Source organism: Megascapheus bottae, chromosome 16 (assembly GCF_031878675.1).
Source record: "Megascapheus bottae isolate mThoBot1 chromosome 16, mThoBot2.hap1, whole genome shotgun sequence".
In the NCBI taxonomy this organism is placed as follows: domain Eukaryota; kingdom Metazoa; phylum Chordata; class Mammalia; order Rodentia; family Geomyidae; genus Megascapheus; species Megascapheus bottae.
The window spans coordinates 36422633-36447947 of NC_143524.1; the positions used below are offsets into that span (position 1 = coordinate 36422633).

Genomic DNA, 25315 nt, shown 5'->3' on the forward strand with positions numbered 1-25315 from the left:
AAACATATCCACACTAAGGAGTCTTTTAAGAAAACAAAAGGTGTTTTGGACCTGGTTTCTCAGCTATGTGCCCAAGGCAAGGAGAGGCAAAAATCTGAAATCCTCTTATTTAAGAGCATCTGGAAGTCACTTGCTTACAGCAGAAATTCAGACAGGATTGGGGTTGTGACCAATGTTTGCTCACCCTTCTCTCAGGCACCAGGCTGTGAATTATACATGTACCTTAGCACACACAGTTCTGCCTTATGGGTCTCAAAACTCCCATTGGCAGGTGAGGCAGTTGAAGCTCAAGGAGGCTCTAACTCGCTATTCTTAAGTGTGTAGAATGGAAGTGGGAACCCAAAGGTGATATGTTTGTTCAGAGATATGCATCTTAGAAAAATGAGCTGTTTTGGGCCGGGAGTTTGGCCTAGTGGTAGAGTGCTTGCCTAGCATGCATGAAGACCCGGGTTCCATTCCTCAGTACCACATACATAGCAAAAAGCCGGAAGTGGTCCTGAGGCTCAAGTGGTAGAGCTCTAGCCTTGAGAAAGTCCAAGGACAGTGCTCAGACCCTGAGCCCAAGCCCAGGACTGGCAAAAAAAAAAAAAAAAAAAAAAAAGAAAAATGAGCTGTTTTTTTTGAAAGCTTTTTCCCACTAGGAAAGAGAACATTTATTAAATATGTTAGCCATTTTACATATGTTGGATGAATCATTATAACATCTCAATCACCGTCAGGAGCAGTTGACAGCATCTCCAGTTTATTAGCTAGGAAACTAAGACTCATAAAGCCCTGCTGTCTTGTTCAGAGCCATCAATGAGTAACATGCATTGAACTGAAGTCAGAGTCCAGCTCTTGTTTTTCTTCCTGTCTTCCTGACGCACACCAAGATTCTGAAAATGCAACCCCTCCCAGGCTGGGGTACGTGCCTCCAAAAGCGGTCTAGGTCTATCCTTGGGGGAGAGGTAGGATTATGAGGGGGAGAGGCTATCTTAAGATGAAACAAAACCAGGTTGTATATCCCAGCTTACCTAGGGATTCCATTTCTTCCTAATATGCAAATCTTTGGAGTAAACCCTGCAAATCTGGTTTTAAAACAAATACTCTCAGGAGTAGAGAAAGCTCCTTTCGCAATGCTCACTGATATTCTGACTCTTGAGTACTAACACACAGCTTCCAGTTTGACAAAACAGTACAGAGCTTCTGGGTGGGTCCTCTTTGACAAGGATTTCACTCATACTTGGCCTTGTGGTCCAGGGAGATCATGGTATTAGGAGTTGGAACCCATGGGCCCCAGAATACATCCTCAGCCTTTGCTCTTCAATCTGTGTCCTGTCTCAGCTCAGTTCTCACATTCACAGAAGAGCCCCTCCTACTTACTCTGGGTTTTTCTTCCTGGGAACTCTAGGTCCCACTACCAGTTCTCAGTCTCCCATAAGGAAGAGTTGTTTTGTCTTTTTAACATATTAGTATATAATTTATATATAGATTACTACTGCTATTGTTTACTTTCTTCTACTAGACTGCAGTCCTCATTAGGTTTGGCTGACAAGGAACAGGACTATGAAGATTGAGACATCTCAGTCATGTTGTTAATGGTATTGAAGAAATGGATGTGTTCCTCTATGTACACTCTGTTTTTCTAGGGGTGCTTCACATCTGTATGGGAATCTTGGGCATGAGGGAGGGTGGTGGTTGTTAAGATTCCTTCTTCCTTTCTTGGGGACTCTATCCTCCCCAGAGAGGATTGCCAGCAACACACCAAGGGGCTACTTGTAATGTGTCACTAATGCTATCTGTCTAACAGCACAGAAGGAATGAGCAGTATTTCTCACAAAATAGTATTTTGAACTGCACAGTCAGCATTGAATGTTGAGCATCAGGGAAAGTCAGACAGACAGTGGGGTCAGAGAAACAGTATCTAGCTGGGGCCTTATCCACCTCTGATATAAAAATGTACCCATGTAATTGTTACTCATGGAGCATTTCCTACTGTACCTTAGAAAGGTGGCTACAACCTAGAGAAGAAATAACACTCTCTAATTATCCAAGCAGTTACTTTGATCTCACTGTCCACACACCATAAATACCATGTATCTAGTTTGAATCATGTTATTCTCTTTCTACTTCATGCCAGTCTTGCTTATATGCCTGTTTTTGCATACACAAAACATGCTGGACCTATACTTTTCTCTAGCAAAATCCCTCATACCTGGCTCTCACATCATCTCCTCTGTGTTCTCTCTTCTACAATCTTGCCTTTATTCCTCTTAAGGAATTTTTCAAGAGTATTGCATTAGGTTTATCATGTGAAAGTGTTATTTTGTTGGGTCAAACAAGCCAAATATTAGCAGTTTCATAGTCAAAAAAGGTAATTTATTGCTATGAAAATGTGCTATTTTCACAGCAACTGTGTGGAAATAATTTGGAATCCAGGGCTGTTGTAAAACAGCTTATAAACTTTCATCCCAGTCAAGTCAGGCTCCAGATGTTGGCAGATGCAAACCAAGCAGAGCATGGGAACCTTGTGGGACATGCATGAGGAGGGGCAGCCATGACTCAGGCAACTACCTTTCTGGCAGGAGAAGCAGATTCAACAGTTGACGGAGAAGAAGTGACAGCTGGATCAGGAGATGGAAGGCAAGAGGGGGAAGATGGAGGATGAGTGTGAGACAGGCCTTTAGAGAGTAGTTTATTCTGCACAGAACAGAAATAGAGGAAACAGATTATCCCATGGGCAGACACAGAAATACTCGCCTCCCAGTGCAAACCCTGCACCTTATAGGGGAGAAGACCTTGAGGCCCTTGGTTCAGGACAAAACAGAAGTCTGTCTTTGAGGCTGAACAGAATTGTGCTCCTGGTTATACAGCATTCTGTTACAACAGTTCCTGCTCCCTTGTCACACCAAAATAGATCCATTCTGCTCCTGCCTATACCTGCTCCAGACACCAGTGTTAGTTACTGAAGCCCTCACCCTGGGGCTTGGTATGGAACAGCAGCTGCAAGCTTGGATATGTGTGGGCCACGTTGAAGCAGAAGGCCGGAGTAGGGGCCTCTGCAGTTGTAGGAAGACAACTGTACTGACCTCCTAGAAACTACTGGAACCTTAAACATGAACTAGACATAGCACATTCCTCCCATGTCAATGATTCCACCAACAGTGGAAGACATGCATCTAGAGGAGGCTGTGTGAAAGCTATAGAGGAGATGTGTCCTAAAGCCAGGCTTGCTGCAAGGACAGTACTTGACGTATGTCCCCACCTATGGGACCTCATTCTCACTCTTTTAGCTCCCTGTGAACCCACACTCTTCTTTTCTCCAAGTTTCTAAATGAGTAGCTGGTTTGAAGAAGGATGAGCTTTCTATGGTAAGACAAGGTTTTCCTTCTTAGTTTGAGGTTGTCCCTTGGAGAACCAAGCCCAAGTTACATCATCATTTTAGCTTCATCATTTAGTCACCATTTAGTGCCTCTCTTGTCTGCATAGGCAGTAGGTTTGCTTTCACCTTAAAGGCACTGTGAGTCTTGCAACTGACCTGAATCCTCTCTTTGCATTGGTCTTTAGAAACTCAGAGTCTACTTAGAAACTAGCATCTAAAGCATGGGTTTATGTTGGATAGCAGTCTCCTTTGACTTGGGCTTTCCTTGGTTTTCCTTTTGTCTCATGGGTAAACTTATTTTGAATCTTTCATTTGGATTGTTCTATTCTTTCTTTTTTCCCTTTCTTTCTTTTTTCCCTTTCTTTCTTCCTTTTTTCCCTTTCTTTCTTTCTTTTTTCCCTTTCTTTCTTTCTTTTTCCCTTTCTTTCTTCCTTTCTTCCTTCCTTCCTTCCTTCCTTCCTTCCTTCCTTCCTTCCTTCTTCTTCTTTCTTTCTTTCTTTCTTTCTTTCTTTCTTTCTTTCTTTCTTTCTTTCTTTCTTTCTTTCTTTCTTTCTTTCTTTCTTTCTGTTTACTGCCAATCCTGGCTTGAACTCAGGGCCTAAGCACTATCCTTGGGCTTTCTCAAGGCTAGAGCTCTACCACCTGAGCCACAGCTTTTCTATGTATGTGGTACTGAGGAATCAAATTGAGGGCTTTGTGCACTTTGGGGGAGCACTCTACCACTAGGCCAAACTCGCAGCTCACATTTGGATCTTTCTAGATAACATCTCTAACTCTTTAGTAGCTTGAAAAACATAAATAACTCCTCTTGCCATAAGAGGAAGAAACCATATCCAAATTCTTATTCATGTCTACCTGGCTGGATGCCCAACACCTGGGTTCCTGGGAACTCTAAAGGGTCCTGAGTTTACCTGTGGGATATCCCCATGTCCAAACATGGAGGCCAGGTGAGCTGCTTTCTCCTTAATGTTCTTTTTGTGAAACTCCCTGTTGGCCAAGTTCTGAGCCCTCTTCTGCAGTCAAAGAAAGAAAAGAGAAAGAAGAGAAAAACGGTGACAGAGACTGTGAGGGCACTTCTAAGAGAGCAGTCTGGGGTTCATCTCACCGTAAAGCAGACAGGAGACAGGGAAGGAGCAGGAGGAGAAAGGACATTTCATAGATAGAAAGAGGGAGGTGAGGGACAGGAAGCCATCTAGACATGGACAGAGGCAGGTTAGGGTTGTCTTTCACCTGGAGGATCTTTTCTTCCACCTGTTGTAGCCTCTGAAGCACCCCAGAGAGGGCCAGCGCCCTTTGGCAGGTGGGAGGCAGAGCAGGGAGGTTTTCTGGCCCACCCAGCTCCAGGTCTGACTTGGCCCTGGCTCTCCAGGGCCTGTTCATCCGTTCACTGCCAGCAGATACTTGATTGAGTTCTCTGAGCACTTGTCCCGTCACAATGGAGGGGAACTGGGAGACAAGAAAAATCAAACTTCCTTCCTATGGCCCTTCCAGAAATCACCTCCCCGTAAAGACCCCTGAATTACAGAGGCAGAAAACATAGAAGGTGACCCTCTCACCCCACCCCCAAAAAAGGACTACACACCAGCTTCAGTTGCCTCCCTTCTGCTCCTGCATTAGAATCCCTGACATCCAGTTACCACAACACCATCCTGTGCCTCACCCCAATATCCAACCCAAACACCTATTTCTCTGGTTCCTATTCTAGCTACACTTTGTGTTCATCTGAGGAAAATCCCTGGATTCTAAACATGATGGGTCTGAGGGCACATGCGACACTGATATTTTTTTTTCAAACACAAAGAACCTCCCCAGGTAATTCGTGTGCACAAAAATAATACAGTCATCACCTCTTCTACCTCAAAGCAGCACAAAATTACTAACACTCATTGTATTTGAGTTCCCAACCCAGAGATGAGAACTGAAATAAGCCTTAGTTCTTCCACGAAGGCCTCCAGCTACTTGAGCAGGCCTGAGCCAGTCAGTGGGTTCAGCCTGTGGCTGGAATGGGCCATTTGAGCCCATCTCAGTAATACTTTTCATTGATTTGGAAATCAGATATTCAAGTGGTCTTCACACAAAGCTCAGTATCACAAGACATCATCCAAAACAACTGGTATCATATATGCTTTCTCCCTATCAGTAGCACCAAGAGTTGGGTGGTTGGTTGACACCCCTGACAGGCTGAGGGACTATTGGCATGTGTTTTAAGTACTGCATATTATGTCTGCTTGTCCAGAAAATTTAAATTTACAATCTCTCTTTTATGGAGGATTGGGGAGTACCACTGACCCCCACCCCGAGGCTCAGCATCCCCTCTGGCTTCACCAAAACAACATCCACAGGAAGGAGTCCTACCTGCCTTTTTAGAGGAGATGGTGAGTTGGAGGTGGGATCCTCAGGCTTAGGACAGTGAGAGGCAACAGGAGGACTGGAGGAAGAGCACAGGGTGGGCTTACCTATTCCTGAGTTACGGTATTCCTGGGAGAAAGGCGGGAAGGGGGGCCAGGGGAGAGAAGTGGCCGCAGGAGACAGGAAGAAAAAGCTGAGTTAAATGGAGATATGTAGAAGGAGAAGAGGAACAGTGAGATACAGAAAGAGCAGAGGAAAGGCTGGCTAAGCTCTTGCAAGCTAGACCCAGTTGGGAAATCCGAGCCCTTGCTCTCTGTCCATGTGAACACCAAGTCCTGGAGTCTCTTCCTCTTGGACAATGTGTGAACCCCACAGGCCTTGCTTTTGGCTCAGACACAGGGCCAGAGGTGGCAGAGCTATCCCATGCCAGGACAATTTTGGAGCCCTGCTAGAAGGAAGGAGAGATTCCCAACCACTTGTAGACGGGAGGGTTCTTGTCCCTATCATAGAATATAGCCCTCACCAACATGAGGGCTGGAGAAGGCCAGCTCTCCAGAAGCAATCAGGACTATTTTTAGGGAATTGCACGTCTTAGGAAAATGTCTCTTCAAAATAAAATCACTTCCTAGGTAAGTTAGTCCAGGAGGGGTATGATCCATAGCAAGAAGACATCTTTCATCACCACTGAATCTAGTTAGGCAGATGGCTGCTCTTCCAAAAGGAGCCTAATTCTGTCATGGGTCATGTATCTTCCATAGCCAAACTGACTCCTTACCCCCAAGCTTTATGACAGTCACATCCTAGGGGAATTCAGAGGCGCACAGACTACAAGCCAGAGATAGAGGAAGAATCAGTTTGAACATGCATTCAACTTGTGTTCAGTCTCAGCTAACCCTGACCTGATACAGTACCTGTCAGGCTAGCCGGGGCCTATGGGGAGGAAAGTGCTGGGAGATACTTGGAAGGTTGCTCAAATCCCTGCATCTCTCTGACCCAGCCTCATCTAGCCTAGATGCATTTCCACACTATAAACTTGTATAGTACTCTCCCATTCAGCCAGGATCTTAAAGTACCCTCAAAGCTCTACCCTCAACCTCAAAATTGGCTGTAAACCAAATTATGGTTAGGCAAAACCAAATTAGAAAATCGATTATTGCAGGAAAAGGCATCTGAAAACTATAGCCCATAAACCTCATCTTGCCATTGTTTTTTTTTATATAAATAAAGTTTTATTTCAACATTGGTGCTCTCATTTTTTTTTTCCTTGTTGGTTCTGGGGCTGGAACTCAGGGCCCAGGTGCTGGCCCTAAGGCTATTCATACTCAAGGCTGGCACTTTACTACTTGAGCCACAGTACCACTTCTGGCTTTTCTAAGTAGTTTATTGGAAATAAGAGTCTCATGAACTTTTCTGCCTGGGCTGGCTTTGAACTGTGATCCTCAGGTTTCAGACTTCTGAGTAGCTTGAGCCACCGGTGCCCGGCTCTCATTTGTTTAGGCACCTTCTATAATAGATTTCATGCACCAGTGGCAGAGCAGAGCCAATACATTATGGAAGTTAGCATGGACTCCAAAGTGTAAAATAGATACTCTATGTCCTCATAGAAAAGCCTGAGATCTCCTCACCAAAACACTCAAGTCATTTCAGAAAGCCTGGGTGGCATTCTCAGAGCCATCTCTAGCACAAGCATTTCTGCGCACTTTGCCAGCAGGCTCTGGTCACTAGAAGGGCCAGTGAGTGAGCATCTGGAATGACTTACCTGCTTCAGGACTAAGGTGTTCTTACTGCTTTCCTCAAACTTGGCCAGCAGCTGATTTGCCATGGACTTGACTTTGTTCTGATTTCTACCTTCCTTCTTGATGTCACATTCTTGGTTGGCATCTAAGCTGCGCCTGGAGAATGTTGATAGCTGTAGAGGCCAAAATAGTACAGGTCAGACCCTGGAGCCCAGATAACAAGGGACAGGATTGGGACCTTAGAACATGGAACTTGTTTCTCCAAGCAAGACAACTTCCAGCAACTGAGGAAGTTAAGGACAGATACATCAGGGTCACCCAGCAGGGACAATATTCACAGGACAGATATAGCTTTTCAAGGGATGGGCATAGCCAGGCTCAGGAGCCAGACAAGCCTTAAATCCTCATTTTCCATTCTCATCCCTGAGAATGAAAGAATGGTACTTTATCTCTTTAAAGTTTCTTTATCTGTTTTTATGGCCAGTCCTGGGGCTTGAACTCAGGGCCTGAGCACTGTCCTTGGGCTTTTCTCAAGGCTAGAGCTCTACCATTTGAGCCACAGCACCACTTCCAGCCTTTTCTAGGTATGTGGTACCAAGGAATTGAACCTAGGTCTTCAAGCATGCTAGGCAAGCACTCTACCACTAGGCCAAATGCCCGGCCCCATTTTCTTCATCTTTAAATAAGGAGGAACAACTCATCTCAAGTGATTATTATATAAAGAATAATTTTATATTATATAAAGGGTAATAATAATATGTAAGAATAATAAAGCAAGCACCAGTAGCTCAAGATTGTAATCCTAGCCACTCAGGAGGCTGAGATCTGAGGTTTGTGGTTGGTTCAAAGCCAACTGGGGCAAGAAAGTTTGTGAGACTCTTATTTCCAATTTATTACATTAAAAAGTGGATGTAGACTGTGGCTAAAGTGATAGAGTGCTAACCTTGAGCAAAAGGAGCCCAGGGATGGTGCCTAGGTCAGAATCCTAGCCCCTGTACCAGGAAGAAGAAGAAGAAGAAAGAAGAAGGAGGAGGAGGAGGAGGAAGAGGGGAGGAGGAGGAGGAAGAGGAAGAGGGGAGGAGTAGGAGGAGGAGGAGGAGGGGAGGAGGAGGAGGAGGAAGAGGAGGAGGAGGAGGAGGGGAGGAGGAGGAGGAAGAAGAAAGCAAAGGCTCAGGGGAGGTGGGTGGTTCAGTCCATCAAGGCACTGGCTCTATGCTCCTTGTTTCTCTTCTCTGTACCTTCTTCTCAACTCAGGTGTACAGTGTCTGCTGCTTATTTTTTTTGTGTGTGCTAATTCTGGAACTTGAACTCAGGGCCTGTGCACTGTCCTTAGGCTTTCTCAAGGCCAGTATTCTATCACTTGAGCTACAGCACCACTTCTGGCTTTTTCTGTTTATGTGGTATATCCAACTCAGGGCTCATGGCATGCTAGACAAGCACTCCTATCACAAGGCCACACTCCTAACTCCTCTGCTGTATTTTAACAAATGTTCGTTTAGAAACAATATTTTTGTGTGTGACAGTACTAGGGCTTGAAATCAGGGCCTTACTCTCTCCCTTAGTCCTTCTTTTCAAAACTGGTGCTTTACCACTGGAGCCACAGCTATTAATTGGAGATAGGAGACTCGTGGACTCTACTGCGCAGTCTAGATTGGAGCTGTGATCCTCAGATCTCAACTTTCTGAGTAACTAGTATTACAAGCATGAGCCATGAACATCTTTGTAACAAGTTACAAAGATGGTTCAGCTTGTTCTTGGGTACCCTTCACATAACATCTAGAACCACCACTACTACTGTTACCAAAATATTGGCATGATATTGTTAACCAAACTACAGACTTTGTTTGGATTATATCAGTTTCTTGTCTCCTGGTCTTTTCCAATATGTGAGGAATTTTATAGAAAATTCCTCATCTTGGGCTGCTCTGATGTTTTCTCATGATTATCTTGGGGCTGTAGTTTCCACAGGGGAAAGATTCCACAGAGGTGAATACCCTCTCATTCCATTCTATTGGAGTACATGATGGTAACATGACTTAGTGGTATTGAGTCCCATGTAAAATTGCTCTAGCTCATCTGCTAATCATAAAAATTTGAAAAATTTCCATATTTTATAAGAATGTTCCTACTCCCTTCCTGTAGTTCTCTTTCTATGCACTTCAGAGCATAAAGAGTCACGGAGTGTCAGGTAGGTAAGTCAGCTTTCTCAAGAAAGCTCAGGGACAGAGTGTTTGCCTGGCATACACAAGGCTCTGTGTTTGATTCTCAGTATAAAGAAAAGGATGAAGGAGGGGAGGAGAGAAGGAAGGACAAAAGGAAGAAAGTAATATTCTCCATGGGAATAGCATTCTTAAGTGAATAAAGCTGTGTTAACAGTAGAAATTCATAGGAAGAGGCAAGCTAGGATCAAGTGTGTCAAAATATGCTTCCTAAGAGGAGCAGTTTCATGGGAAACTGTATGTGTGATATCACTATATAAAGTTTTGGGCAAACACAAAGCAAAGAACTACTCCCTGCTTCAAAGCAGGAAGTATGACCATACATATCGACACAGGCTGTTTGTACAAGACCAAAGTCAGCCAACACAGTGAGCCACAGAGGCTGGGGTTCCAAGATATCAATTGGCATGTGAATGACCCGGGATCCATGGTTAAAAACAAATAAGATTTCATCATGGTCTGCATTTCTAGCAAGTTCCCTGGGGATGTTAATGCTATTGGAGTTTGGACCACACTTTTGAGTAGAGTCTAGAAATAATTATCTTCTTATGAAAGCTGTCTTTAATCAAAACAGCTATCTCTGAAAATGGGCCAGAGACAATTGAGAAGGGGTAGATACAAGATGAATTTCTTCCTACTCCAGCTCCTGGGATGCTAAAAGCAGAACAAACATCCCTAAAGAAGCCAACAGAAAAGGGGAGGAAAAGATCTCTCTCCTATGGCAACTTGAACCTGAGACTTTAGGGAGGAGACAGGATCAAGACACTGTTAGGAGAGGTATATAGCCACCCCATGACCTGGGGAAAGGATATGCCTCAGCCCTGGACGTGGTTCTTCTCCTCATTTAGGTTATCTCTTTATTCTCTGGCTTCTGGTCCATACCATAGTTAAGAATGAGGAAGCTACAATTCTTACAAAGATTGCTCAAAAGAAAGTTGTGCAAAATCTTCACATGAGGATGGTTTGGACTTCAGTGGTTAGAACGTGTTTACATGTGAGCTAAATTCCAGGCCTCTTTGATCAGAAAGTAGAAGTAGGGAGTAGCTGTGCTCTCTTCAGGTTGTCTCCTATCTGTCAATTATATTGCTCATGTTTATGAATTGGAATGGGTCACAGATCTGAGCAATGTCCTAAGCAACACAGCACTAAAACCTCCTCAAACATGAAACAGAAGTCTCCTCTGATTCCTGTGAGTCAAGTATTGTGCAGATGGTTCCACGTGCCTCTAAGGCATCTTTGGCTATCAGCCAATAGGCTAGTTAAACTGGCATCCTACACGTCATTGGCATATATACTCTTGCTTTTGTAGAATTAGAATTTTATTTTTTAAATGAAGTATATATCTCATATCTAGTTAAATTGCTTCTTGGAGAAGCAGACACTGCTCCTCCGTGCCCCCCGCCAATCAACTTATTCAGAAGCATAGAAGAGAATCTGAGTTCTTTTTTGTTGTTTTGTTTCGTTTTGCCAATGTCACCTGCAATTTCCATCCTTTACCAGAAGGTGGCATGTGTTTCATTTTGACTATAAACAGAAGAAAGCCTGTGTAGTAATAATGACTCAACATTGATGAACATGTGTTAGATATACCATCTATGTGATGTTGTATGTATCTTTTCTTTTTTCTTTTCCTCTCCCTTTTCTTTTTTTTTTTTTTTTTGCCAGTCCAGGGGACTGAACTCCGGGCCTGAGCACTGTCCTTGGGCTTTCTCAAGGCTAGAGCCCTACCACTCGAAACACAGCATCATTTCTGTTTTCTTTCTATGCATGTGTTACCAAGGAATCGAACCCAGGTCTTCATGCATGCTAGGCAAGCATTCTTACCACTAGGCAAAACTCCCAGCCCTCTCTTGAGGCAAATTCTATGTATTATAGCTAGCCTTGAGCTTGAGATTCCTTCTGCCCCTATCTGTATCTCCTGAATGCTGGGATTACAGGTAAACTCCATCACGCTTAAAATTCTATATCCTATTACTTTTTTAAAACCCTGAAAAGTTTCATCCATTTCAAATGCTTCATCACACTCAACAGACTCCCACTCCACGGCAGGTCATTTTTCAAAGTTATATAGCCAGTAAGTACTAAAGCAAGGATCAGAACCTGTCTCCACTGACTAATCCTGGAATCCAGAGGTCCATGAAAAACAATAACACAATGGGTGTGGAGGGGAGCCGAGCCACTATCATGGTTAAGGAACTCTGGAACCATTGGTTATCAGAAAGAAGCCTTTGTGTAATCTGATACTGTGCACACAAACCTCCTCCAGATTGCTGAGGCCTCTCCGTCTTCGTTTGTTCATGTCATTCTCTGCAGTTTGGACATCTACCTATAATTGCCAAGAAATCATGGTCAGCCGAGGGCCAACAAAGGCTTCATTTCCATGAACATTTCAGAGGCACTGAACAAAAAGTGCACAGGGATTCAGTCTTACCTGGAAACAGCTACCCGCCTAATGGCAGCCATAGCAATAAATGACCTTGTATCCTGATAAAAGGTATGTCAGAATTATGTATAGGTACAATGAAGGAAGACTTTACCTATCTAGGAAATCAAAGGTTTGTCCTGAAGGCCTTGGAATTACAGCCCAAAGGACCATAATGAAACATCCCAAAGTGGTCAGAATCTCTGTGACACAGGCAGGTCATGAATTGTCTCTATTTAATATGACTTTGAATTCTCAGTGGTGAAACCATATACCCAAGGTGGCGGCCAGGTCTGCTGATACTCTCAGTGGAGACCATGTAGGGTCTCTACTCCAGAAATTCTCTCCTAAGAAGGTAACCTGGTTCACGTAGATGAGATCATTCTGAGGACACAAGTAGCTGTCCAAGGAACTGGTGGCCAATTGTCATGATATCCCATTAACTTCGACAGGTGTTTAGTGAAGCTTGAGGACTAGAAAAGGCAGACAGTCTAGTTTGCTGAGGACAGTCCAGTTCACTGCTTCCCCTAATCAGCATAACTATTAATGTGCCTTTCACTTTCAAAGGATCACAATTTATATAATATACTACTTGGCTGCCCTATTAATAATCCTCAGCTCCTATTCTGAATCTAGACATCCAAATCAGAAAAACTCTCTACCCGAGATCCTTGCATCACCCCCAAAAGAGCTTCCAAAGCAAACATCTACGACAGACTTCCCTTTGAGAAAATAAGGAGTAGGGGAAGGGATAGAGGCTAAATTCACTATTTCCACTGCATTCTTCTAGGTAAGCCTATCCTTGCTATGGCCTTTGTCTACCTAGGTTTCTCTGTGCCCTTCTGCCATAAGATCTCTGAATCACCAGCCTCCAGTTTCTGGAGCCATCTTTCAATAGCCATTTCCCTCAGAACATCTGTGCCTTCTACAGGGAGTAGTTGCCTACGCTCTTAAGTTCTTCATAGTAGGACCAGATTATATCTTAGCCTTTCTTCTAAAGCTCAAGTATGAAACCCAGCCATCCTCCCCATATATCCTCCTCTGCCTAGCCACAGGAGGATCCTTTTAGTCCTGACTGTTCTGAAATAGCCAAGAACTCTGAGCACCTCAGTACTCACTTGCCTCAGCAGCCCTCTCCTCAACTCTCTCTGTCATTCCCCACAATGCTGGTTAACTAGCACATTTTTTTTTTTGACAGTCCTAGGCTTGGGCTCAGGGCCTGAGCACTGTCCTTGGACTTTCTCAAGGCTTAGCATTCTACCACTTGAGCCTCAGCACCACTTCCAGCTGTTTTTCTATGTATGTGGTACCGAGGAATCGAACCTGGTTCTTCATGCATGCTAGGCAAGCACTTTAACCACTAGGCCAAACTCCCGGCCACACATTTTTTTTTAAAGAAAAGATCAACCACAGTTTAGTCACTGATATTTTTTCAAAAAATTTGACCCAGGCGGCATAAAACAACAGATCAAAGTGCCCTGCCTTCCCTTCAACATTTCCCTCAGCTTCTCATAAATCATTATTTTGTGAATGGAAATAACTTTTAGCCCAAATGCTTGGGTAAACACCAAGAGAAACAAATGACCTTATTTTCAACAATGTTTGGGCTTGGAGGCACTGGCTGTCTGGGCCCATAGCGCTACAGTTTGTGACTGCCACTCTGGCCCCAAGTTTGGAGATTTGAAAGTACAAAATGTCCTACCAACAAGAACACTTCATGCATAATCTTAGAGTTTTTCTACTCTTTTTTTGTTTTTGTTCCCACCTACAATAGGACTTGGCTTTTACCCTAAAGAACAACATATCTTTTTCTGTCTTTCACACTCAATAGCCCAAGGAGATACTGCTTAAACCTCTACAGACCCCAGTTAGCCATGCTATCCCCAGACTCACAGAAGCTGTCCAAGGAGAATGGGCCCAATTACCAACTCCTAAGAGGACCCCCAATTCTTCAAGCAGAATAAAAGAATCGACCCATCCAGATCCTATATGGAATGGTTAGCAAAACACATATTCAAAAATGGCTTTAGTTTTCCTTTTATCATTGAAAATCTCAACTAAGAGCAACAAGAAGGTCAAGAAAATTGGACCCAAAAGGTTTTATCTAATTTAGTTTGGCCAGTCCTGGGGCTTGAACTCAGGGCCTGAGCACTGTCCTTGGGCTTTCTCAAGGCTAGAGCTCTACCACTTGAGCCACAGCATCACTTCCAGGTTTTTTCTATGTATGTGGTACTGACCTGGGTCTTTGTGTATGCTAGGCAATCACTCTACCACTAGGCCAAACTTTCAGCCCCTATCTAATTTTTTTAATCTACTTTGGAAGTCAAAACTCAGAACCTCCATTCATTGACCTTATTGTACTCTACAATAAAGTGGAAGCTGAAGTAGGAAGCAGATACTCACCATGAAAGAAGCATGAGAAGAAACAAGTAATGAACTTTCTATTCCTATTAAGTTTTCCAATTCTTTCACTCTAAGAACATTTTCTTATCTTGACTTCCCAAAGATTAAAATAATTTATATACCAAAAGGAATTTACTAAGTCAATTAGTTCCACTCTTTAAAAAAGACATACTATATGCCAATCTGATCATTTATTTGATTAATCTAAGACAATATATTCTCATATTTCCTGAGTTAATGTGATCTATGCTTAAAACAAACAACTTTTGTATTTACTTAGCTGGCATAGCCTAACCCTGGAGAAATTTAGACCTGGGTCATAGGAAAAGAGACAGACTACTATTTAAGGCTACTGCTCTGTCACCTAAGCCATACCTCTACTGCTGACTTTTTGCTGGCTAATTGGAGATAAAAGTCTCTCTGCTGTATCTACCTGGGCTGGCTTCCAACCTCGATTATCAGATCTCAGGCTCCTAAGTAACTAGTATTACAGGCATGAGCCAACTGGGGTTCAACTTCCGATATACTTTGAAAACATTCACTAGGCCACTGTCTCCACTTTCTGTCATCCCATTTGTCTATCTATATGTTACTGAAACTAAGCTGCATAGGGCCTGAGAGAACTTCTAGAAAAAATTAATAAAGTGAGTTTTATGAATGATTTCTATGGGTACTTGATCTGTGTTAAGTTATAAGCATAAATAGAACAAGGGTATAAAATTCTTCTTCTTACTCCATCCATATGCCATGAGAAATAAAACTAAAACCAGACTGAGACTTACTCGTGGAGTTCTCTTCCTTGGAATTGTGAGGTTGAGATAGTGATTGGAAATGGATGATTTGGCCGAACTGATGTCAGCGTTTTCTCCATAGTCTTTGCGCCAAGAATCTGTTGGGAGGGGGGGAGGGTGGTATCAGAGAATAATCGTGATCTTGGGCCTACAAGGTGGTGTAATCAGAGAAAAATTATCTAGAAAAATCGATCCCACCGTAATGTTGTAAAAGCCTAAGGGAAGCTGCTATGTTTCTAAATGTAGAGCCTTCCTTACAGACCCCTAGACACACACAAAGTTGCGCAGATGGCACCACTGTTTGGAAGTCAGACTCAGCTAAAGGACAGCTTGGAGTCTGGTAAAGCCTCCTGCAGATATTTACCCATGGGTCTCAGCGGGGCACCTCGGAAGAGCTCGTAGAACTTGGAGAGGTACATGACCATGTTGAGTTTGTCGGGCTCCTGGGCTGATGCCATCTCTTTGCCTGTGGTTACTGGAGGGATCCCAAACTCACGCTCAGCCACATCAAACGCCAGTTGATTGTTTCCCACGGCATCATCTTCATTTAAAGAATCAAAATTGCTAGAGAGTAAAACCAGAAGTTCAGAGAAAGATGAGACAGGCTGAGTAACTTTTGTCTACAGGAAGCACTGTAAGCTGACCTCCACTACATACTGGTGACCCTAGTTCCTTATCCCTAAGTCCCTCTCCACTACTGTAGAAGATGCTACTCCTATCCTTCTTGCTCAGAAAAGGACAAAAGCAGATATGGCTCATGATCATGCCATTAGGCCTGAGCTGAAAGCATCAGAAAACGAGCCAAATCTCTTTGGAATATTTAGGAAAAACTTTACTTTTTTCTATTTCCCTTTTGTGTATGTTTTTTAAAAACATACTAGGAACATGGGCTTCTCCAAAAATGATTAAGTTTTATGAACTATAAAATGAGATTCCCACCAAGTTCTCACAAGTCTCTCTGTAAAGGTCCTGATGGATGTGGATGGATAGGTTTCCATTAGCCTTTTTAAAGCATTTGCATGCAGATGTGGGACTGGGTTGCTGTCAGTGATGATGTGAATGTACCGTGTTTTGGACATCAGAAAGTGTCATCTAATCTTCCCAAAGGCTTTGCTATTGTTTTCAGTGTATAGATTTCAAGACAGACAGACAGACAGAAAACTAAAACTGACTGTCGTTTAAAGGTTGCTAACCATGCAGCTAACCAATCTGAGTGTCAAACATACCCCATTTGGTTCCCAGATCCAGATCTTACTTCTACCTCCTCTCCTGGGGCTTAGGCTTCAAGGTGGGATTGCTCAGACTTTCAAAGCATGGTGATTAGAGTGAGGGGCTGAGTAGTCACTATTCACTGTGTTAATTTTGACTGTCATATATTAGGAAAGCAGCTATGTCGCCCACATACTACCAGCATCACATGACCCTCATGTATCAGGAACATAGACCACATGCACTGCTGACCCAGCAGTCAATGCAAGAGGAAAAGAACAAATTTCAGAAAAAATTAAAATCAGAACATACACAAAGAATATTTGAACAAGTAAGAAATCTGCACCCAGCACTGGCCTTGGTATCCCTTGTTTTCAAGGTCCAGCTTGGGCCCCAGACTCACATTAGCTCTGGCCGGAAGCGGTGGATGATGGCACACAGGGCCAGGCCACTACGCCAGGATGTGGTTAGGTCAGTGATGTTGACATGCTTATAGCCCTCAGTCTCTTGCTGGCACCAGGTTAAGAGCTTGCTGGGCCGGATGTCTGACTCTGCAGAGAGAAAATCCAGGCAGTGAAGCTCTGGGGGCATCTTAAGCAGCTGAAACTGAATGTCCTCTCCACTGCTACCAGGGCTGGGAATCAGAGGGCTGGTCAAGGAATGAAGCTGATGACTAGGTCAAGAGTATGATTGGAGAGTAGGGTTTTGGGCCAAAAGCAGAATCCTTAGGGCCAACCATGGTCAAATTCCTGGACAGAAGCTGGGAACACAGACCTTGACAGCACTGAACATCTAGGGGGAGATGATGCTGCACATGCAGTGGAGGGAGAGTAGGCACTGGGGAGTGCATGAGCAGGTTTGTATCTAGGAATTACCCAAAGTAAGCATCCAAGGATGTGTATTGGAGCTGGCTCTTGCACTGTCTAGGAATTCACCAGACAGAAGTATACATTTGAGGAAAATAGGCCAGTAACAAAGAATGTGGAAACCCTACATGTTGTTTACTATAATAAATGGTAGATTATAGGAAGGAGGTCTGTGATGTATGGAGGGAAGGGAAGAGGAAGGCCAGATAGGCCTAACAAAGGGTCTAGACAGCTAGAGGTAGCTAGAGTGTATCCAGGCAGGTGAGGCACCTGAACAAGGCTGTATGCTGGGGAAGCTCCTCATTGACTCATTCTTTCTCCTGCCATTGAGCATCAGGTCCCATACCTAGTGCTCTGCTAGACTCACAAAGATGAGAAAAAAGGGTGAAGCACATGGGCAAATCATTCAGTTGAGTAGATAAGGTCCTCATGTGAGAAGAGGAGGAAGAAAAAAGTTCTGTGAAATTCCACAGTTCACTTTCCTATGTTAAGCATCTAGCATGTATTAACTCTCATCTATATAAGGTTGCTGCAGGCAGGTGTAGTCCTTATCTTGGTGTTACAGATCAGAAAGCTAATGTTTAAATGAAGAGATGCCTGACATTTCACAAAGGTAACGGGTAGTGACAGACTGGAAGCAAAGCCTATGTAATCATAATCATTGAGCAGACCTTCTCTATAAAGCTTATCCAACAACCTGGTTAAGGTCCCTCAGGGCTGCTTACCCCGTCTGCAGAGGCTCGCAGATCTCCTCACTGAGCCCAGCCTCTCGAGAGGGTAATGGTCCAGCTCCTTGGTGATGTACAAATGCTTCACCTATGAATAAGACAGACAGCACACCTGCCCACCAGATTCCCCAAATCCTGGCCTTGGGGCCTCTAAGTTCAACTCATCCTCCTGCTGCTGCACACTGCTTTCCTCTTTCTCAGGACTACATTGACATGGAGATGCTGCTCTGTGTAGAGAATGGGCACCAGGAAAACTTGCTCTCCTATGCTCAGGAAGCTGCAGACTTTGCTACCAATTACCAGTTGCCATCCTTTGGCTTTGCCATGAATCACTATGTGCAGCCTGATGTGGCCATGTTTGACTTTACTTCCATGTATGCTTCAGAGAACACAGTATTATTCTATTGATTGAAAGGGCTAGAAGTTGAGTGGTTCTGATTCAATGGGAAAAACAATGGGGCCCAGTGCCATTGTTGGCAGGAAGAGAGGAGATTGGGCAAGGTTTGATGGTTTGAGATGTTTGATCAGCATTGAATACATATAATTACAAATTAGCACATATAAATATTTTCACATATGCCAAGTGCAGGTGCACGTACACATACACAAATCATATACACTATAGTTTCTTCTTGTGGGCCAGAAAGAATGCTGTCTATATTGTATTTTGGTATCTTTTGGAATATTGCTGGCCTTTGTCCCAAGAATGGATCAAGATTTTGTAACACACTCCTGCACCCTCTGCTCAAAACAGGGACCAGGAATGGGCTTACCTGGTGGGGTCTGACACAGTTTGAGTTGAGGTTTGGGTACCGTGTCCCTGGGTCCAACGTATACTGCTCAAAGTTCTTGTTGATGTTCTCTGGGGTTGTTTGAGGTAACAGCCGGTAGAGACTTTCTCTAAAGGAAGGCAGAGCCCAGAGATCAGGGATTGCTCATGTTACCTCAAGATATTTCCCCACCCTCCTCTATTTCCTCCTCTGGGGTCTAAGTGTTTTATGTGTACCCCTTCTCCAAAATGCTTTGCACTAGATTCCTGACATCTACAAAGTAAGGGAGGGATAAAGGGGCTGTGAAGAAGGGGTGTCCAGGTGGCAGGGATGTAGTCTTCTCCCTTGGTCAGAAGGCAGGAACACAGGGTTGGCAGCTTGGTAACCTGTGGTACAGCAAGAACTACCACGCAGCCACACTGCTTCCTATGCCCTGTCCTTACCACAGGCCTCCACTGTCTCCCTGTCAGCCCTGGCTGTCCCAGTTTGCTAGCTGTCATAGCCACGTGGCCAGTAGCAGGAGTCTGGGGAGAAGCCCAGTTCTTAGCAGTGGAAAAGGCCTGGGAGTTCAGAAACTACCACCCACAATTCTGAGTGTTGTTCTTCAAGATTCCCTTAAATAAACCTTGAACACAGAATCCTAATCAGATGAACAATAGTAGTGAGCCCCAACTTCAGGGTTACCCTAGTTGACTAGTTTTTGGCATCCAGAGCTGAAGTTTCTAAAGGTGATAGATGATGATGGAGTTTCCTTGGGGACCCTAAGGCCAAGGATAAGAAGGTAGATGAGTGTGAGAGATTCCAAGTGCAGCTGGCCTTGCCCCAACTCCTGCCTGACCCTTTGATCCAGTCTATCCCCAGCTAGGAGCCCTTGCTCTCAAAACTCACCTTTCAGCCAGCAATTCCAGGGGTGGGGTGCCTTGGTCCCAGCTCTTTACCATCCATGCTGTGTCAAAGGCTGCCAGGAAACCACGAGCACAGCCTGTACCCATGGGCCAAAATGGCTACAAAAGAATATTGTTTGGTTAATGCATACATAAAAATCAAATGTTATCCCTTTTCGAAATAGTCATTAATTGAAGGGTCTTTGTGCATGAATATTTGAGGGGGAAGGCCATGGCTGAAGTGCTAGACTCTGTCATATACCCCTCTCCATGCCTCTTGTACCCTGAAAGATCTCCATACTGAGAGGCCATTAAGGCCTATTTGTATGAAGAAAAATGTCCCAGCTCACCTCAGGGTTTATACATTCTGAGGATGATGACCCTAGGGTCCAATTTTGGACTCATCAAAGAGGTCAGAACAAGCAAAAGGAAGGACAAGAGGCTACAGCCTACAGACAGGTAGGTGGGCTCTTGTGTTGGCCTTACAAGAGGCCTGCCCACTGACTGAGTTCATCCTCTTCCCTAGGATATATAATAGGAGTTGTTGCCAGCCAGAGCACAATGCAGGGATATATCTCATATCACGAGCGAGGGGCTCCAAATGTAGGTGGTACCTCAAGCAAACTGTCACCCACGAGGGCCACGAGCAGCTGGTGTGACTGACGCTCCCGCACCAGTGCTGCATTCTCTGAAGCATACATGGAAGTGAAGTCAAACATGGCCACATCAGGCTGCCCATAGTGATTCATGGCAAAGTCCAAGGATGGCAACTGGTAATTGGTAGCAAAGTCTGCAGCTTCACGGGCATAAGAGAGCAAGTTTTCCTGGTTCACATTCTCTGCACAGAGCAGCATCTCCGTGTCAATGTAGTCCTGAGAAAGATCAAAAATACAGTGTAAAAACCATCCTTGTTGGAAGTGGCAATGTGACTCAAAGTGATAGAGTGCTAGCCTGATCACAAAAGCTCAGGGACAGTGCCCAGGCCCTGAGTTCAAGCCCATGACCATGACCATCGCCACCACCACCAACAAAAACAACCCCCAAAATATACAAACATAGGTCTGTAAGAGGCTGGATTCAGACTTATTTTAGGCAAAAGGACTTGGATAGGCCTGTACCAAGAGGCTAATCAAAACAGAAATAGAAAATCAGAAACTAGGGAGTAAAGAAGAAACAAACCAGCCAGCTATGAGGGTTAACATAGCTGTGATCAAGCATCAGTTTGGCTTTGAGCTTTTTGCCTTGGCACTCAAGACAAAAAGGAAATGTGATATGTAGCAGGGCTTTCCTTATCAGAAAAAAGGAAGCATACCAATTACTCAAGGGAGGCAATTTTTTTTCCTGGCACTAAATTCTCAAAGATCTAGCTCACATAGGAATTCCAACAGAGGACATTGAGGCTTGTAATGAACAGTCTACTTGATAACTGTTTTGGAGCACATGTCATATGGCTGCTTCTTGTGATAACTTTCCATAAAATTATAAGACAAAGGAGCAAGTCAGTAAGTGTGTTTTAATAACAGATTAAGCTAAGGTAACATAGTCCAGCTCTGCTGTGTTGGGCAGCCAAACAAGACTAGTAAAAGAAATTGTATCCTAATGTAACTCTCAAAACTTTCTTTCCAGGTTCAGTCACTCCTTTTCTGGAAAAGCTGGGGGCCGCACACAGCTGGACTTGCCACATTGCTCTGCTGGGAATGAGAAACCTGAGTTCAAAGCCCTCTGAAGATGCCAACAAACTTTGGGCCAAGAGGTATAATAGAATGCTATAAATCGGGCAAGTTATTTAACTGAGCCCTGATTAGTAAAATGAGAATAGCAAAATCTACTTCTCCAGCCATGGGGGGACTGAGTGAGGCTGTATACATGAAATCCTTAGTCACTTGTCTATTGGCTCTTAGGAAGTACCCAATAGATGGCACTAAGTGTAGTATCTGGTAAGGTGTTACTTGGACTTATCCAAGACACCAGCATGAACACTATGTCCAGAGACATAGCCTCACCTATAGCCAGAGTAGTCACATGTCTCCATTTTCTGAAAAGCCATGATTTCAAAGGTCTTGTTTGTGAAATTCTGACTTTTTAAAAAATCTGAATCACATGCCCCATGTTGTTCCCCCAGCATGGTCCCTCAAGCCCAGTGTCAGCCTGGGGCCCCTATTTATTCCTAGAGCCATATGATCATGAGCTTGCCTTCGAGGTATAGAGGTGATGAAGAGTCATGGCAGAAATCTCACATATTGCCTCTCTCTCAAACCTGTTCCAGACCCCCTAGAGGAATGACAACACTATATGATAAAGCCATTGCTTTGTGTGGATATACCAAAAAGATATGTGGAAGCCTCCAGAAGGAGTGGGCCTCTAAGGTGGGCCTGGATGAGAACCTAGGGCCGCTGTGGGGGTCCCAGGTGAGTGAGAAGTAGCAAAAGGAACATACCATTAAGAAGGGGAGAAAAGAAAGCAAGAACAAAGCACTCCTGGAACCCATTCAAGGAGAAGGAAGTGAAAGTGACCTGGGTCTGAGATCTACTCCCAGGTCCATGGACACCATGGGACCAAAGTAAGTCATTATCATCCACCTGCAATAGAGAGCCTGCAACAGGAAGGTGGAGGGTCTTTTGTCAGGGTTTTTAGTCCTTCATCCCTCCTGACCTGCAGGAGGGATAGAGAGAACATGCCCCGACCAAGATGAGGCTGAGAAAGGAGAGGGCCGACTGACAGCCCGCACCCAGCCCTCCCTTGCAGGAGCTATCAGACACGTCAGGGAGACCTGTCAAGGCAGGAACTTGTTTATTGAGAAAGTACAATTAGCTAGTATAGGATGCAGGAGCCTATTAGCACAAAGGTGGGCAGGGCAAGGGGAGGTAGGTGCTGTCCGAGAGGGCGGAATTGTTTGGGGCGAATCCCAGAGGCAGCCTTACATCACAAACCACAGCCTAGCCTTCCAACTAGGTGACAGGCAGGTTGGGTCCCCAAACCAGGAAATGAGCCCATTTCCCTGATGTGACATGCCCCACAGTCTTTGGTGACTGCCAAGGAAGCAACTGGTCATTGCCTGGCCAATTCCCCTGGGATGTTTAAAGGCACTCTGCCAAGTGAATCGCAAAACCCTAACCATGCTTTGTTCGATTGGCCAGGTCCTCTTTTTTTTTTTTGCCAGTCCTGGGCTTGAACTCAGGGCCTGAGCACTGTCCTTGGGCTTTCCTCAAGGCTACAGCTCTACCACTTGAGCCTGAGCACCACTTCTAGCTTTTTTTTTTTTTCTCCTATGTATGTGGTACCAAGGAACTGAACCTCGGTCTTCGTGCATGCTAGGCAAGCACTCTACCACTAGGCCAGACTCCCAGCCCTGGCCAGGTCCTCTTTTGCAAAGATTTCCACTGAACCTAGCCCATGTTCCCAGAACAGGAACATGGCATTTTCTCTTCAGGCAGCTGCTGACCGAGGAGGACATCTCAGGAGGGAAGCTACCTCCCCACATTCATCAGTAAGCAGCTGGGCAACAGATGTGGAAGCCTGGTGTCCTATTGCTGCTGTGCCCAGTTAGCTTCACCCAGCTCCTCTCCACAGCATCTGCCTATAATGTAGGCTCTTAGCTAAGGCATGAGCTGGTGCGGAGGCGGCCCAGGGGAGGGCTGAGTTACTAATGCTTCCCGGCCAACTGCCAGTACAAGCTGGTGAGAAGCTAGCCATATTCCTGTCTGACAAGCAGCAATGAATGGTTCCAGTGCTGCCTGAATTCCAAGCTGGCACCAGGAGAACTCACTGACCCAGGGCTGCATGATCCTTATCTTGCGGAGATAGCAGCTGAGGCATCAAAAGAGGCAAAAATGGGGCTCTGGAGGATGAATTCTAACCACAAGAGCTGCCAGCCCAAGCAACCTGAGCTTCTTCCTTCCAACACTGTTTTCCCTCTTACATTTATAGAAGCAAAGCTATAAAGCAGAAATCAAGAAACAAGGAAAGACAAAAGAGAAGGTGTTCAAAAAATGCTGAGAAGTTACAGAGGGAATCTACAAACCTACCATGTATCAGGCATTATATTATGCTCCTTAGTGTAGTGCCTATGTGTACATATATTTACATATATTTGTTCCACTCATTAATATTTTAAGAAAGAAAGAATTATGAATCCTATTTTGTATGATTTTGCTGCTCAGGCTGGCTTAGAACCTTAGTCCTTTTAGTCCTCTGGTCCACAGCTAGTTCATTTGTTGTTGTTGCAGTTATTGGTTGTAAGGCTTGAACCTGGGGCCTGGGCCTTGTCCCTGTGCTCTTTAGTTCAAGGCTAGCACTCTGCCACTTGAGCCACAGCACTACTGCTGGTTTTCTGGTGGTTACTTACAGATAAAGAGTCTTACGTACTTTCTTGCCCAGACTGGCTCTGAACCGCAATATTCAGATCTCAGCCTCCTGAGTAGCTAGGATTATAGGTGTAAGCCACCAGTGCCCGGCTAATTCATCTTTTTTACTACACGAACCCAAGATTTCCCTTATACAGGGCATAAAATTAATTACAAAAGCATCTCTATGCTTCAGCAGGACCAAGAGCCTCTGTCTGTCTCGAGAAAGGGAAGGGGCTTAGATTCACCATTACACACCTTTGTAGGAACATCTCTATATGCATGGGCTTCTTTGTCCAGAACTCATGCAATGTCAAGAGCAAGGAAGGGGGTAGATGATTGGCTCCTGCTCCCTTCTCCACTTGCTCAGTTTCTGGCAGGACAGTGTCTTCTCCCACATCCGCTAAGCTGCCAGCTCTAGTCACAAAGGCAAAGACAAGGGATAAATCCCAGCCAAGAGGTACGTACATTAATGATGACACCTTTGTCGAGCAGGCTCTGCTTCTTGGCTGTCATGACAAAGTAATGGGTGCAGTCCTTGTAGTAAACAATGTTCTCGAGGTCGATCCCTGAAAAGAGAAGTGTTCTGTTGAGGGTTTACTTTCTTAGCACTCATTGCATGCTGAGAACTATACCTTGCCATATCACAGGTCTCATTATTTAGGTATACAATATTCAAGTGTTGAAGTCACACAAGGCTGAGAAAAATAAAACAGAGTGTTGCTTCAGGCGAGGTGGTTCATGCCTGTAATCCCAGTTACTCAGAAGGCTGAGATCTGAGGATCGCGGTTGAAAGGCAGCCTGGGCACTCATGTCTGTGAGACTCTTATCTCCAATTAACCACCAGAAAACCAGAAGTGGTGCTGTGGCTCAAGGGGTAAGTTGGTAGCCTTTAGAGCTCAGAGACGCCCAGAATTCAAGTCCCACATCCACAAAAAAAGGAATATAGGCTCAATGGTTTCCCTCATTGGTAATAATAGTATATATCTAGGACTCTCTTAGCAGAGGATCACAATAGTGCAAACCTAGATACATAAGGTCATATAGGATGAGACTAAATGAAAGGATCTCTATGCTATGGCAACAAGAGTTTTATCTTGAGTGATTATTGTTCTTAATGTACTATGCTATTTCTCGTCTCCTTTGTTGCCCTTTGATTAACCTCATATTGTTACTTTATCTGACTTTGTTACCTGGTATCTTGTATATAGTTTTATTTGTTTATTTGACTTTG

At 44.3% G+C, this 25315-nt stretch overlaps 1 protein-coding gene across 4 annotated transcripts in view; it reads right to left on the bottom strand.

Moving 5' to 3' along the window:
* The window catches only part of Mical2 (microtubule associated monooxygenase, calponin and LIM domain containing 2), a 197967-nt gene that overhangs the window by 78081 nt on the left and 94571 nt on the right, over positions 1 to 25315 (bottom strand). For 2 of the 4 annotated variants that reach the window (XM_090348142.1, XM_090348139.1), the window contains exons 8-21: positions 24550 to 24650; positions 20353 to 20610; positions 19743 to 19858; positions 18858 to 18984; positions 18082 to 18172; positions 16894 to 17041; positions 15646 to 15845; positions 15273 to 15379; positions 11923 to 11991; positions 7470 to 7619; positions 5717 to 5839; positions 4592 to 4807; positions 4273 to 4374; positions 2554 to 2679 (exon numbers count right to left, since the gene is read on the bottom strand). In XM_090348142.1, coding sequence (XP_090204268.1) covers positions 2554 to 2679; positions 4273 to 4374; positions 4592 to 4807; positions 5717 to 5839; positions 7470 to 7619; positions 11923 to 11991; positions 15273 to 15379; positions 15646 to 15845; positions 16894 to 17041; positions 18082 to 18172; positions 18858 to 18984; positions 19743 to 19858; positions 20353 to 20610; positions 24550 to 24650 — 1934 coding nt within the window. The remainder of the gene's footprint in view (positions 1 to 2553; positions 2680 to 4272; positions 4375 to 4591; positions 4808 to 5716; positions 5840 to 7469; positions 7620 to 11922; positions 11992 to 15272; positions 15380 to 15645; positions 15846 to 16893; positions 17042 to 18081; positions 18173 to 18857; positions 18985 to 19742; positions 19859 to 20352; positions 20611 to 24549; positions 24651 to 25315) is intronic. The other 2 variants (XR_016538076.1, XM_090348140.1) reach the window with 1 other exon arrangement.